The sequence below is a fragment of the Kogia breviceps genome, chromosome 19 (genome assembly GCF_026419965.1).
Source record: "Kogia breviceps isolate mKogBre1 chromosome 19, mKogBre1 haplotype 1, whole genome shotgun sequence".
In the NCBI taxonomy this organism is placed as follows: Eukaryota; Metazoa; Chordata; class Mammalia; order Artiodactyla; family Physeteridae; genus Kogia; species Kogia breviceps.
The window spans coordinates 19,534,021-19,550,341 of NC_081328.1; the positions used below are offsets into that span (position 1 = coordinate 19,534,021).

Sequence of the window (16,321 nt, forward strand, 5' to 3'; positions counted from 1 at the left end):
TCATCAACACTAGTTATTTTGTTTTGGTTTTTTTCTGATAGTATCATCCTACTGGGTGTGAGAAAGTACCGCATTGTGGGTTTTTTTTGTTTTTTTTCTCGGTACGCGGGCCTCTCACTGTTGTGGCCTCTCCCGTTGCAGAACACAGGCTCCGCACGCGCAGGCTCAGCAGCCATGTCTCACGGGCCCAGCCGCTCCGCAGCATGTGGGATCTTCCCGGATTGGGGCACGAACCTGTATCCCCTGCATCGGCAGGCGGACTCTCAACCATTGCGCCACCAGGGAAGCCCCCGCATTGTGGTTTTGATTTGCATTTCTCTGATGCTCTGATGGTTAGTAATGTGGAACATCTTATAATATGCTTGGTGGCCATTTGTATATCATCTTTGGAGAAATGTCCATTCAAGTCCTTTGTCCATTTTGAATCAGGTTATCTGATTTTTTGGTTAAGTTCTTGAAGTTCTCTATATATTCTGGATATTAACCCCTTATCAGATATATGATTTGCAAACATTTTCTCCCAGTCTGTATGTTGTCTTTTCACTGTTGATTGTGTCCTTTGATACACAAAAGTTTTAAAGTTTGATATAGTCCCATTTGTCTATTTTTTGTTGTTGTTGCTGTCCTGTTCGTTTTATTCCCTAAATATCTCTCAGATGTGCTCAAGTGTCGTCTTCTCCACTGCCACTAGTCTAGTTTAGACCACCATCTCTCAACTGTATGGCTGCAATGACCCTCCTTTGCTTTTAGTTTTCCTTCCCCACATCTTCCCTCCACCATGTGTTAATAATAACTTTAAAGTGTAGATTGGAGCATGTCTCTTCCTTACCTAAAACCCTTCATAGAGGCATAACCTATGGCTTTGGGAACCTGTTGGTCTGAAAAACAATGAATCTTAAATCAAGGATAGAGAAATCCATCTTGAAGAAGTGAATCGTTTTTACATTTGTGTTCTCTGAATACTGTTAGGTCCTTGATGACAATCAGGCTTGGCATATAGTAGCTATTCAATAGATTGCTGTTGAATGAAGTGAGTGAATGAGAAAATGGTTGTTGAACATTTCTAAGATTATTGTCATTAAGTCAACGATTATTTACTAAATCATAATGTGCAGGGCTCTATGCTGTCTTCCTCAGAGGATACAAAGTTTCTCTTTTCATGAACCTTACAATTCGTTCATTTAGTCACTAAATATTTATTGAGAACCTACTATGTGGCAGATACTGTGGCAATGATGGGGATACAGTGTTGTACAATATAGACATAGTACCTGGCCTCATGGAGCTTTTGGTTTAGTAGGGAAAATACTCATGAAAACAATTACATAAATATTTATTTAATTAGTTTTTATAAGGGTTATTAATGAAAAGCACAGGAATCTATGATAATGTTTTATAGAGGGTCCTAATCTAGGGTTAGGGATGGTATTTGTGGAGAGGGGCAGGGTGGGGGAATAAGACGTATATACCGAGGGACTTCCCTGGTGGTCCAGTGGTAAAGAATCCGCCTTACAATGTAGGGGACGCGGGTTCGATAGCTGGTCTGGCAACTAAGCCCGCGCACCAAAACTACTGAGCTTGCGTGCCTCAACTAGAGAGCCTGCATGTCGCAAACTACAGAGCCCACATGCTCTGGAACCCATGCTCCACAGCTACAGAGCCCACGCACCCTGAAGCCCGCGCCACAAGGAAGAGCTCACATGCCGCAACAGAAGATCCCGCATGCCACAACTGGGACCTGATGCAGCCAAAAATAAATAAAATAAAGAAATAAATAATAAGTAAGTCTTAAAAAAAAAGACACATATACTGGTAAGTATAGCAAAAAAAAACGAGGTTAAGTTCCATCAGAACCTCAAGCAAAGCACTAATGAGACTTAGAGAAAGGAGAACCATACTGAACAGAGAAATGAGTTCAAGATCCATAACAACTCTTCTTTAATGGTGAATCTCTGGGCATGCAGCAAAAGCATGCAGCAAAGGCAGTAGTCTAGGCAAGGAAGAGGATGCATGTTTGCCCAATGTCCTCTAAATTCTCCAAGCCTCACTTGGGAGCTTGTCAGAAATGCACTCTTAGGCCCAATTCCAAAACTACTGAGTCAGAACCTGCAGGTCTAACAAGATTCCCAGGTGATTCATACAGACCTTAAAGATACCAGAATGAATGAAGATATCATGTCAGAAGACTGTAATACATTTTGCACCTCCGTCAACAAGAGGAAGTTTTGCCGTGGAACACTGTACCACCGAGGTGGTTTTTTGACCTTTACCGGGTATAGCACACAAAGGAAGTGCATTTGTTAGGTAAAGTCAGTTTCATTCAGTTTCATTATCATTAGTTTTTCATATGTGCCTCACTTTTATTTATTTTTAAATGAATACACCTTATTTTTTAGAGCAGTTTTAGATTCATAACAAAATTGAGCAGAAAATAAAGAGAGTATGTCCTGTCACCACACACACAAAACCTCTTCCCACTATGGATTTTCTGCACCACAGTGGTACATTTCTTACAATCGATGAACCTACACTGACACATTATCATCATCCAAGGTCCACAGTTTACATTAGGGTTCACTCTTGGAGTTGAACAGTCTATGGGGTCTGAACAAATGTACAATGACATGTGTCCACCATTATAGTATCATGCAGAGTGGTTTCACTGCCCTAAAAATCCTCTGAGATTATTTCTTCATCTTTAACAGGTACAACACATGCAGAAATCATCGGTTGGGTAAAGTCAGTTTTTGTTTCAGAGAGATTCAGAGCTTCTTTTAGCTGGTGATGAAACTGACCATGTTTTGTTGCAGAACCTCAGAACAGAAGGAAGCATGTGAGCTCAGAGGAAAGAGAGCGCCAAGGAAGGGAGAATGTATTTCAAACTGCTTGTGCTCCCTTATAAGCTTGGTCCTTTTTGTTCGACTTCCAACCACTGCTCTTTCAAATTTGGTATTACCTTGGAATTATTTTCTTCTTCCTGAAGTAGTTCAGAAGTTAAAGCCTCAATCACCTTCAATCCAGTTGTACCACAAATCAAGTTCATTTGCTTTGGCTTTTTGAAACTCATTTTTAAAATAAGTACTTCTTTTTAAAGTGAATTTCTGAGTGAATCTTTTCACACTTGACAGGGTGCAAGTGGAATCACCCTATAAAGTATTTTTTGTGCACATTCATCATGTATTATATATTTTAGCTGAGTTTTAATTTTCAGCTTATTAAAAAGAAGTTGTTCAAATTTAAGTCTGAATTCAAGGTACAAGGAGCGCTAACATCCACATGTCCCTACCACATGCCAGTGTGCTCACGGTCAGTTCATTCAATCTTCCCAGCAACTCGGACAGGTGGGTCTGTGTTGTCTATTGTAAAAACAGTGAAGCTCAAAGAAGTCAGATAACTTTCCCACAGCTTCCCAGGGCCAGAAACGGTCTGACTCCAAGGATCATGGTCTTTCCACAGCAGCCAACTGTCTAGTGCTTACAGACCCCATTTTAAAGAGATGCCGTAAACCTATAAGTTATGTATTTGCTGAAGACACTATCTGCTATAACATGTCTTTCTTTCTCTTGCAAAGGGAATCGTGTGGTAAACAACCAATCAGCCCCCAATGGTACCTAGCCATCCCAGGGCAAAACTATGATGGTTTGTAACAAAGTAGATTTAAGAAGAATACAAATGATAACCAACACAAGGACTCAAAAAGGAAACTGTAATATACATTGTTTATGTTAATTAATAGCATTCTGAACCAAATTTCCACTAAAGCCTCTACTGTAACAGAGCATTACAACTTATTTACAAAGTTTCCACTGCTGCTCAATCTAATTCCAACTCAACCGTTTTTATTTAAAGTTAACATGAGAAGGAAGAGCTCATAAAATGCCCTGAAGTCATCACATATATACTTTTATACTAGGTCACCTTAAACTCTGGGGAATATATACTTCACAGCTCTCTGGGACAACAGTAAATGATATTTTTTCCTCACTAAAAAAAGCCATAAAATTGATGTCATAGTCCTAACTTGAAGCATCTCTGTACTTACACAGAAAAACACAACAGATATAAAATAATGTTTTTATACAGAACTGTGGTGTGTGTGTGTGTGTGTGTGTGTGTGTTTGTATTTTCAGGAAATTAACTGATATATAACTATCTCTCCTAAAATGTGTGTTTTTATAATTTTGTGAGAGGTAGAGGAGTTTTCATCCTTCAGATTTCATCTAAGAATTTGATTTCCCAATTGTTTTGCTAGTAGGAAGTTACAACTACTTTAAAATTAGAGAATGACCTGAAAATTCACTAACTAGTAAGAACATACAGATAAAAAATAAAACAAAATGAAGATGTAAGAGTCCATTGAAATTGAAGAAGATGATGAAAATAACATTCCTCCTTAGTTTACAAGAAATGTGCTGTATTAATCACTTGTCACTGCACTGATGGGAAGATATTTCAGTAATTAATAATAACAATAATACAACCACCATGACAATTTTAATAATACAGCCACAGCTATCATCTATTGAGCACCTACTGTGTGCAAGGTTTTTAGACCCATTATCTCTTAAATTCTACCATAGCCCTATGAAGGAAGCATCTCTAGATAAGCAAACATGAGGGGTTTAAAGAGAGATTAGTTTGCCCATGTCCTGTCCATGTGGAACTCTAGCTTAGTCTGACTGAAGTATATACTCATAAGCACTGCTACCTTGTCTTTTTCATAGTTAGCCTTTAAAAAAATGCTTTTTCAAAAACTTTCAAAAAGAAAATGTGTGTTTTGTGGTAGTCCGTTTACATTAGTGACCCCCAATGGGCTATGTATTCATGGTTTTGGGCAGTTTCCTCCTCTTGAATATCTGGGCTGGAATCATGACTGGCCTTAATCAACATAATGAGGTAGAAATGATACTGTGTCAGGTCTGGGCCTCAGCCTTAAGAAGTCTGGCAACTTCTCCTTTGGTGCTCTTGAGAGATCTGAGCTGTCACATGGGAAGTACGGCTACCCACCTGGAGAGCCCACATGGAGAGAGAAAAAGGCCCAGCCAAACCAGCATCCCAGCTGCTTCCTGCTCCTATCCATGCCCTCCAAGGCACCAGCCTATTTAGATGAGATGCAGCAGGGAGATCTCTTTTTGATTTTTGTGAAATCATGGATGCCAGAGGCCTCTGGTATATGATTTGCTTACCTTGTGCTCCTCTTTTTTTTTTTTTTGGTATGCGGGCCTCTCACTGCTGTGGCCTCTCCCGTTGCGGAGCACAGGCTCCGGACGCGCAGGCCCAGCGGCCATGGCTCACGGGCCCAGCCGCTCCGCGGCATGTGGGATCCTCCCGGACCAGGGCACAAACCCGTGTCCCCCGCATCGGCAGGCGGACTCTCAACCACTGCGCCACCAGGGAAGCCCTTGTGCTCCTCTTTGTGCCACAGACATAGAACATGTACTAATGTCATTAATTCTCAGGAAGCACTGGCATTCCCCAAAGGTAGGATTCAGACTCTTACAAATATTAATGATTCTTATTCATTAAGTCCACAGAAATTTCAGGTTCATGTACAAAATGAAGGTAACATAAAGGCTTCAGCTGCTGCTTTATTTGATAGCACTCACCACCTTCAGTACCAGGAAAAGGTCAACTTTACTAGGTCCACACGCGTTGAATTTAAGATGTTCTCAATAGAGATGACACCATGCTTTACCCAGGTGTGTTTCTGCATTTGCAAACACTGAGGGAGGGTTTGTATTTTTTGGCCTGCATGATGAGACCCATCAAGTCACTGGATGTGAAAAAGAGAAAACAGATCTTGCCACCTTGAGGGCTTCTATTGATCGCTATATTAGGAAGTTACCAGTCCATCATTTATGTACACAGAGGCATGAGATAAAATATGCCACCAAATTCACTGCAGTACACAAGTAGGGTGCCTTCCATGGATATGTCTGTGCAGTCAGCGTGGAATGATTCTGCTGTGCAGTGTTTGCCAAAGTGCATCATTCCTGGCGGGTGAAGAACAATCGTGAGACAGCTGGCCACAAGGAATGGGAATAGAATCATCAATGATTTTAATGTTTGCTGAGGTGGGAGGAGGTGGGGAAGGAGGAAAGGGAGATATTATTTCAGAATCTGGGGAAAGAGAGGTACCCTCAGAGTTGCAGATGCCTGACATTAATTCCTAGAGATACAGTTGGTGGATCATTGCCCCTCTTTCCCTCTGCCCATCTTGAATATCCTGCATTCAACAAATAGATGCTCTGGCCTAGTAGACTAACTAGAGGTTGGTGCAGAAGGCTGTTTGACCTAGCAATTTGTTTTCATATCCTTTCTTGTGTTCATATTCAAGTCTCTTCTTTCCCTTTCTAATTATGAACTCACATTTACTTTTACAGGAAATTCCTTTTTCACGTGTACCTACGTGTCCTCTTTAATTTACTGTCACTTTTCCTTGCCTCTGCATTCTTGTATGGTTCCCTCATCAAATATTCTTTCTCATAGACTCACTTCCATTTTTGAACAAAAACACAATCAAACCCCTCTTTTCTCACTTTTCCTTTCAAAAGCCAACATGTGATGCTAATGACTGACAGGCCGAAGAGTAGTGTTGGTGATACGCATGCACCTTGGAAAAGGAAAGCCTGAGATAAAATCAGACAAAAGAAAATCAATTATAACTTAAAGAAAAGTCCAGAAAAACAAAGTCCATTTCCGGATCTTCTCAAAAATCTATATTCATTGACCTTCACATCTTCTGGTCTTATTTTTTTTTTAATATAAGCACTATATATATAGTGCTTATATTTATAATATATACATATATCCATATATATATTTAAAGATATGCCCACGAGTGCTCATATTTTCACTATCTGCAATGGCCCCAAACAGGAAAACAACCAAATTTCTACGGACACAACAATGGATAAATATATTATAGTATATTTGCATAATGGAGTATTATTCAGCAGTGAAAATGAAATAGGGATAGAGTAGGATAATTAAATAGTTTAGAAATCCCACTAGAGGATTAAAGACAAAGAGGAAATTTTAAGGGAGTTTGGGAGACTGCTGTAAGCTAATGAGCACTCAAGAAAAGAATCCAGGGCTTCCCTGGTGGCGCAGGGGTTAAGAATCCGCCTGCCAATGCAGGGGACAAGGGTTCATGCCCCGGTCCGGGAAGATCCCACATGCCGCGGAGCGGCTAGGCCCGTGAGCCACAACTACTGAGCCTGTGCATCTGGAGCCTCTGCTCCGCAACGGGAGAGGCCGCGACAGTGAGAGGCCCGCGCACCGCGATGAAGACTAGCCCCCACTCGCCGCAACTGGAGAAAGCCCTTGCACAGAAACGAAGACCCAACACAGCCAAAAAAATAAAATAAAATAAATTAATTAATAAAAAAAAGAATCCAGTAACTTAGCAACAATCTAAACTACCTTGAAGGAAGACCAGGTGCATCCAAGCACCAGGCACACTCAAGCTACAAGTTCTTGCAGTTAAAACACAAGACAATAGACATGGGGTTTGAATCTTGTTACATGAAGTCAGGGAGTTAATGATCCTTGAAGAGTAGCATTTCTGCATGTAGCCAAGACAGGAATAGGTGAAAGGAGAAAGAAACTAGGTGAAGGGGGACATTATACTGAAACCTGAGATGAATTACCACATTTTAGTATATGTTACCACACTTTTGCTAATATACATACGATTTGAATAGTGCCATGACAGTCCCAGTTAGATCATATAGGGTTCAAGGAGGAGCTAATGATGTAAGCCTGTAACAGGGGCGGGGCAGGCATGAAGTTGTTAGTGTGTGATCCATAGCATGGTGGTTAGAGGTCCCACACTGCTAACAGTCAGTCACAGAGGTCCTGGAGGCAGAGAGTATGGTGAGAGGCAGATCGTGGCCCTCTCCCCAGGGCCCTCCAGACCCTCCAGCCTCAGGACTGGCAGGTGAGCTGGGGTCCTGGGGACAGGCTGAGGGCTGTGTCCTGCAGAGCTCCAGAGCGCTCTCCATGGCCGCCCACTGGTCGGGCCTGGGCACTGGTGGGAAGACCCAGACCAGGTGCTGGACGAAGCTCCCATGCAGGGTAACTGGCCCGCCCAGGGACCCCCTCTTAGCCAGGGCCTGGGCCTCAGAGGGTGAAAGCTGAGCCTTGGGACCTTGCCCTTTCTTGTCAGAACAGAGAATAACTTTTGTTTTCCTGGAGGTTTACAGGAACATTGTGACCTGACCGTGACCTGACCTCAAGAACAAGGGATCTGGGGCTTCCCTGATGGCACAGTGGTTAAGAATCCACCTGCCAATGCAGGGGACACGGGGTTCGAGCCCTGGTCCGGGAAGATCCCACGTGCTGCGGAACAACTAAGCCCGTGCACCACAACTACTGAGCCTGCGCTCTAGAGCCCACGTGCCACAACTACTGAACCCCACGCGCCTAGAGCCCGTGCTCTGCAACGAGAAGCCTCCGCGATGAGAAGCCCATGCACCAAAACGATGAGTAGGCCCTCCTCGCCACAACTAGAGAAAGCCCGTGTGCGGCAAGGAAGACCCAACACAGCCAAAAATAAGATAAAACAAATTTTAAAAGAACAAAGGATCTGACACCAAGAAGTTTGCAACAACTAACCACACCCCTCTCTCACCTTTCCTATAAAAGGGCTTTGCTGAAAGCTTTTGGGGAGTTCAGGGTTTTTAAGGCATGAGCCACCAGTCTCCTTGCACGGCCCTGCTCCAAACTCCGACATTTTGGGATTGTTTGGCCTCACTGTGCGTCGGGCACATATGAAGAAGAAGGTGGTCTCCCCTCCCCACTCTTTCTTTGGTTACAAAAATGCAGCCCCTTTTGTTCTCAGGGTTGCGCTCCCGCTCCCGTGCCTGCCCGCTTGTATCTCCCACAAGCGTCCTGTGCTAATAAACTCAGCCTACCACTCTGCCTCACTCTGAATTCTTTCTGCAACGAGACAAAAGAACCTGAGCTTCAGTTTAAGTCCTGACACCAGGTGAACGGTTTTAATTAAAAGACAGTGGGTCTGAATCCCCTCCTAAATCAGGGATTCTGGGTTCAAGCTCCAGTCCCATCCGAGAAGGACTGTAGCTTCAGACAGAGCCTGCTCAGGACACTCGTAACTCTTCCAGACACAAATCTGAACCAGTAAATAAAATATACAATGTTAGAAACTAAATGGTTTGATAATAGGAGTGATTTTAAGGCAGTTTATAATACACTCCTTGGATCTTTTGTGAGAAAAAAACAGAGAAGATTCTTAATTCATTTCAAAAAAAATAGTCAATGTCGAAACTTAAGGAGAGATTACAGGATTTTTAAACTGTGATTGTGGTTTTACATACATATCATACAATGTATTTGACTAAGTCTTGTCTCGTAAAAATCTTGTTTTAAGGAATAAATTAGCAGCTCCCCAAATTCAGATAATATAAAGATTTTAAAAATCTTAACCTTAAAAATTCACTCTCAGAGTTTTAAACGATCCTCTCCAAAACGTACTTACGTGCTCCTACTGCCTACTGAACTTTTGCTTCAGAGAATACAAAGGCAGACCACCACGGGACCCTCCTCCATCTCGTGGGCCCTCGGGCTCCTCAACGGGGCAAAAGGAGCAAGGCCCAGGTGGCTGCCCCACGGAGGCCAGACCCAGGGGTGGGTCTCAAGGCCGCCACCCGAGCCCTGGCTTTCTGAAAGGGGACAGTGGTCTGGTCACTGACGACCAGCGGGCGCAGGGGGCCCACAAGTGTCTGCTCGGCAGCGCTGCACAGCGGTCACGGGGTCCTGGTATTTCAACCCGCAAGTCGACTTCGAGCTTTGCTTTGGAACGACCCTCCAGGGCAATGAACATGAACTTAAAGGAAAAGCTGGCCGCACCCCCATGCCGCGTTTTTAAAGCTATTCATCTTGCGCTGACTTGAGCCCGGAATCCCTGGGAGGCCCCGTCTTTCCAACAGTCACTCCGGACGGTGCCGCAAGCGGTTTACAACCTAAGTTCACAAATTCAACCCGCAAGTCTAGGCGTTTGCTCACCGGCACCTGCACCCACACCGGCACGGGGCCGCACTCGGAAGACGAGACACCGCGCGGGCTCCGAACGCCGTCCGCACCTCGGCCACCCGGAGCCGGAGACCGGGAGTCCCGGCGGAGACCCGACCGGCCGCCCGCGAGGAGGCCAGACCAGCCACGGCCCCGGCCGAACGCCGCCCTTTCCCCACCCCGCGGAGCCCAGCCTCCCGAGGGTCCCCCTGCAGGCGCCCCCCCTCGACAGGGCCCCCATTTTCCCCCCAGCTTACCGTGCAGGTTCTTTCTCCACCTGCAGCCCTGGGGTCTCGCTCTGTGAATGCGGTGAGGAGAAGGAGCTTCCGGCGGGCGGGGGGTAAACGTCGAGGTCGGCGTTAGCGTGAGGTCGGCGTCGGGGTCGGCGTCGGAGTCGACGTCGGGGTCGGGGTCAAAGTACGCGTCGGCGGGCGGGAGCTGGGGCTGGAGCTGGAGCGGGAACGCCGGGCCCAGCTGTTTGAGCGCTGCCTCCACTGACTTCCAATGTATTTTCTATACCCCTTCCTCTCCTCAGGTACTCCAGTTATGTGTGTATAAGGCCACTTGACTTTGTTCTACACCTCACTGATGTTCTATGCTTAAAATATGTTTTCTGTGCTGTTTCCGTTGCTAAGTCTTCAAGGTACTAATGTTTTCTTCTGCATGCATTGTCTAATATGCCATTAATCACATTCAGTATATTTTTCACCTCAGATAGTTTCATCTTCTAGTCTTTCTCCAGAAGCGTGATTTGGATTCTCTTTTAATATTTTCCGAGTTTGTGTAATATCGAAACTCTCTCTTCCTTAAACTTGTTTCTTAGAATCTGCTGTGATAGAGTTACTACGTTTTTCTGGATCTTTCCAATGTATACATGTCATTAAACTTTTGTTTGATGTTCTCCTGTGTAAAAAAAAAGAAAAACTTGTGATAATTGAGGGAAAGTATTTTATTAATAATTCATTATGTATAATGTTTATAGAATTTCTACTTTTATCGATGAGTTACTTTTAAATGTTTTTTAAAAAATTCCCAAACATATGAAGGTTTTTATAGTTACTATTTAACTACTAATTTCTAATATATTTGCATTGTGGAGCCAAAGAGTGTAGTTGGTATAATATCACTCCTTTGAACTCTCTTGAATAATTACTTTTTAATAGGAAAAATCCTAAATATTATGTTTTAAGAAGTAAAAACACCCCCACAAGATATTTATTAATTATAATTGGGAAAAATTGTACATTTACAGTGGAGAAACTGGCAGACATCACCTAATCCAAGTGATCAAAGTTAGCATCATCAGTAATGGGATAAATCAATATCATGGGTCTTCTGATATAATGCACTGAGAAGGACAAAAAGCACTTCTATAACCTTTGCATAACCTGAATTGAGAGACATTCTCCACAATAATAGGCCTAAACTCTTCAATAGTGGCAAGGTCATCAAAGGCAAAGACTGGGGAACTGTTCCAGACTAAAGGAGGTTAAGAAACATGAAAACTAGGGACCTCCCTGGTGGTCCACAGGTAAAGAATCCACTTTCCAATGCAGAGAACTAGGGTTTGATCCCTGGTCGGGGAACTAAGATCCCACATGCTGCGGGGCAACTAAGGCCGTGCGCCACAACGAAGAGCGTGTGCACTGAAGCGAAGATCCCACATGTCACAACTAAGACCTGACACAGCCAAAAATTAATTAATTAAAAGAATGGCTATTTAAAAAAAAAAGAAACATGAAAACTAAATGTAATGTGTGATCCTAGATTGAATCCTAGACCAGAATTTTTTTTCTTTTGCCATAAAGACATTTATGGCACAACTGATGAAAGTCAAATAAGGTCTATAGATTAGATCAGAGTATTATATCAGTGTTAGTTTCCTGATTTTGATAATTGTGCTGTGAATGTCCTTATTTTTAGGAAACACCCCTAAAGTACTGGCAGTAAAGGAGTATAATGTCTGCAACTTACTGTCAAATGTTTCAGTGGAAAAAATGGCAGTAGAAGGAGGCATGGAGACAAGGAGGAAAAAAGCCATCAGGATAATCTGTGGTCAAAGGACTCTGGACACAGTGATATCTAACATCTAATTTTAAATATTTGCCTTTCACCGTAAGCAAACCTTTACTATGTTTTGCTAAAATTAGGGCCTGATGTTTCCTATAACTTGGGAGATGAAGGAAGAGACCTTTTTCTTCTTGGGATACAGAGGAGCATGGAGGGGGCGGAGCTTGGAAGAGCTGTCATGTCAATCAAGGAGGTAACCGGCAGAGGTCTTGGAACAGTAGTCCAGAGCAAAAAGTGAGAGGAGAGGACTGGAAGAGATCTGCGGTGCATGGAAGCATTTCTGGCACCCTCAGAAATCTTAATGCAGGGAAACTAGATAAAAGACCAAACTTTCTGTATTTACACATAATGAGAGCTGACAATATCAGGTGGGCATCAAAAATCTCAGTGACACGGATAGCTGGAGAACCTAGGGACATCCAGATTGCAAATGGATAGCTCTTCTCTGCTAAAAAGTAAAAGAAATTGAACAAAACACTTTGACCCGCCCTGCCTTCCCCTTGTATTGAATATAGAGGAAAGAAAAAGAGTAAAAACAGGTACTGTAGAATTTTTGGTTATATAGATTCTCCAGCGTATAAAGACAACTGCATCCTGGTCTTTAAAACTACATGAAATACATTGTACGTGTGATTGATGCCGTGAACAGCAGAATAGATCAGAAGTACATTTGGGGAAAGAGATCATTGCAGCTTTATACATAAGAGAATAAAAGGAGGTTGTAGGAAGGTGGGGTGTGGTAGACATGGGGGATGCACCACCCAGATCTCCCTTCAAGGGAGGTTTCCTGCCCAGATTTGGAGAGGGCAGTCAGCAGACCAGCCTCTAAATGTCAGCTCCTTCGAGGCCCGCCTCAGCTGCAATGAGCTGCATTGCTTGGGGTCACAAACCACTCCCAGACTCACAATCTACAACTGACAACTGGAAAATGAGTTGTGGACAATATAAAGTCTCAAACATTCAGCTAATGCAGGACAACTCTGGTGGGCAAAACTCACTGCACAGCATCCTGCCAGGTTGGCTAAGGTTTGTGGAGGGCTGCACCCCAGTTCAACTGCTTTCTCTGCCCAATTCTGCTTCCTCCCATTCTATTCACGGTGCTGCTCTGTCATAAACATCTTGCACCTGAAACTGCAGCTCAGCATCTGCTTCTGGAGAACTCAACCTGCAACATGATGTGAGAGGATATAGCAGACTCTGTAGACCTAAGAAAGATAGGTAGTGTGGCAGACACAAGCTGATATATGAACAAAGGTATTTCACTACCTAGGATGAGTAAGAGGGAGAAAGAGAGGCCCATGGTTTAGCATGAAAGGAAATGAGGGTAAAGTTGGCATGTGTTTGGATGTTGGTTCTGATGCTTTTGCAGAAACCTCAAATTGACAATGGCTTAAAGAAATTAGAAGTGTATTTCTCATAAAGAAGTAAAAAATGATGTGTTATTCCTCTGAGAGGTCAACAAAGTCCAAGACCCCTTCCATTTTGTTGCTCTGCCTCACTTGACACGCTTCACATGTTAATCAGTATAGGCCAGGTCATGACGCAGGAACAAACCATCCCCAAATCTCAGTGGCTTACAACAAACATTTTGTTTCTCACTTACACTGCAGGTCTGTTGGGGGTTCACCTTGGCTCTGCTCCACATCCTTCTCATGTGGGGATCCAGGCTGCCAGAAGAACCCTATCTGAGACATCACCAGTCTTGTGGCAGAAGAAGACAAGAGCAAGGAGAAACTACATGATGGTGTTAGAGCTTTTGCTCAGAGTAGCACACATCACTTCTCATATTTAATGGGCCAAAGCAAATCAAACGGCCAAGTTTGATTTCAGTGCGGCAGTAAGTGTAATCCTAACCGAAGGAGGGACAGACAGTATTTTGGAAACGACTACAATACATCACAAATATTTGCTCACAAAGATTCACTTCTCTTCCTTTCATATTCAAGATATACCTCCATTCCTAAAGGAAACAACTCAAAAGTTCCATCCCAGTGGGATGTCCCATGATAGACTAAGTCCTGATATTGTGATAGTCTTCATATTAAGTCTGGAGAGGACTCTTTTGGGAGATTTAAGTGATCTACCCTCCCCTGCCCCCAACACAGCACATACACACTATGCAATGTGAAACAGTAAGTGGATAACCTCAGTAAATCCTCCCATTCAGACAGGGGAAGAACGGGAGGCATAGGATACTCACTGATCCGTAAAAATTCTGAAATTCCTCTGGTCAGGCAGACATTGACTTGGACTTCTGACCTGGGGAGGAGAGTGTACTTGGATCAGTTTTGCTCCCAGTAAGTGGTTCCCCGTCCATTACTCCCCAAGGTTTTTGGTTTCACCCTCAGAGAGTTCCTCCTTTTGCATCATCTTCTTCTGCCACATTTAAAGAGGAAATTGGGAACCATTCTCTCCCTGCATGCTGAGCAGCTTCCTCAACAGACCACCTGCCCCTAGAATGATGGGGGCCCAAGGTTTGTTTCAAGTCTCAGGAAGTCACAGTTTTTGGCTTTTTAGTCGATGACTCTCTGGCAATTTAACTTTCTCGAAAACATTTTTTGTTAGTGTTGTTTCAATCTATTTGGTTCCAGTTAACTCCATGTGTCAATGCCTAGAATTCTTTTTGAAATATGCTTCTCTCTTTAGATTTAATTCCATGTACCTTGAACTTAGAAGGCTTCCATAGGAGACCCATGAATTCAAGCTTTTTTCTCTGAGCCATTTTGTCCACTGAAATAATTTCTTCACTGCCAACTTAATTGATTCAGAGGTTTCACCCATGGGTTTAATAACCACTTCATTAACTGCATCTTTGCCAACAGGCTGAGTTTGAACCTCACTTCTTTGTTGAATCTGAAAAACAAATGAACAAACAAAACAGAAACAGACTCACAGATACAGAGAGCAAACTGGTGGTTGCCTGAGGTGAGAGAGGTTGGGGGATGGCAAAATAGGTAAAGGGGATTAAGAGGTACAAACTTTCATTTAAAGAATGAATAAGTCCTAGGGATGTAACGTACAGCATAGGGAATATAGTCAAGAATATTGTAATAACTTCGTATGGTGATGATGGTAACTAGACTTACTGTAATAATCATTTCATAATGTATAAAAATATCGAATCACTACATTGTACACCTGAAACTAATATACTTTGTATGCTAATTAAAACAATTAAAATTTTAAAAATATTTTAAAGCATTACACCAGGAAATGGAAAAATATTCTGTATAGTTTATGTAGATTTCCTTGCTTTCAAGGAGGTGGATCTTCACCCTCTATCCTTTGAGTGTGGGCTGCACTTACTGACATGAAGAGAGGGGAAAAGTAACTTTACATGGAGAAACCTAGCAAGCACTACCTCAGTCAGGTGACCAAAGTTAACATCATCAGTGATAAGTCACATTGAAAGCCTATGTCCTTGATATGATGTGATGAAATTGACTCTTAGCCCCTGTGGTCTTCCTCTCAAAAACCCATAACTCCAGTCCAATTACGAGAAAAACATCAGACAAACCCAAACTGAGGGGCGTTGTACAAAATGCCTGACTAGTACTCATCAAAACTGTCAAGGTCACCAGAAACAAAGTCTGAGAACTGTCACAGACCAAAGGAAGCTAAGGAGACATGACTACTGAATGTAACGTGGTATCTTGGATGAGATCCTGAAAGAACAAAAAAGACATCAGGGAAAAACTAAGAAACCCAAATAAAGTGTGGAGTTTAATTAACAGTAGTGTCCTTTTTAAAGAAATATTTATTTATTTATTTTTAAAAATTCATTTTGGGCTGCGTTGGGTCTTTGTTGCTGCGCGCGGGCTTTCTCTAGTTGTGGTGAGTGGGGGCTCCTCTTTGTTGAGGTGCGCGGGCTTCTCATTGCGGTGGCTTCTCTTGTTGCAGAGCATGGGCTCTAGGCGCGTGGGCTTCAGTCGTTGCAGCATGAGAGCTCAGTAGTTGCAACGTGGGCTTAGTAGTTGTGACTCGCAGGCTGTAGAGCGCAGGTTCAGTAGTTGTGGTGCACAGGTTTAGTTGCTCCATAGCGTGTGGGGTCTTCCTGGAGCAGGGATTGAACCCGTGTCCCCTGCATTGGCAGGCGGATTCCTTTTTTTTTTTTTTTTTTTTTTTTTTTTGTGGTATGCGGGCCTCTCACAGTTGTGGCCTTTCCCGTTGCGGAGCACAGGCTCCGGATGCACAGTCTCAGCGGCCATGGCTCATG

General features: G+C 43.1%; 1 protein-coding gene across 1 annotated transcript; it reads left to right on the plus strand.

Moving 5' to 3' along the window:
- Positions 1 to 2,160: 2,160 nt before the first annotated feature.
- Positions 2,161 to 6,045, plus strand: LOC131746363 (schlafen family member 5-like). Its single transcript, XM_059047603.2, is given in 3 exon segments — positions 2,161 to 2,251; positions 5,395 to 5,689; positions 5,691 to 6,045. Coding segments are annotated over 3 exon segments (741 nt in total).
- The last annotated feature ends 10,276 nt before the right edge of the window (positions 6,046 to 16,321 follow it).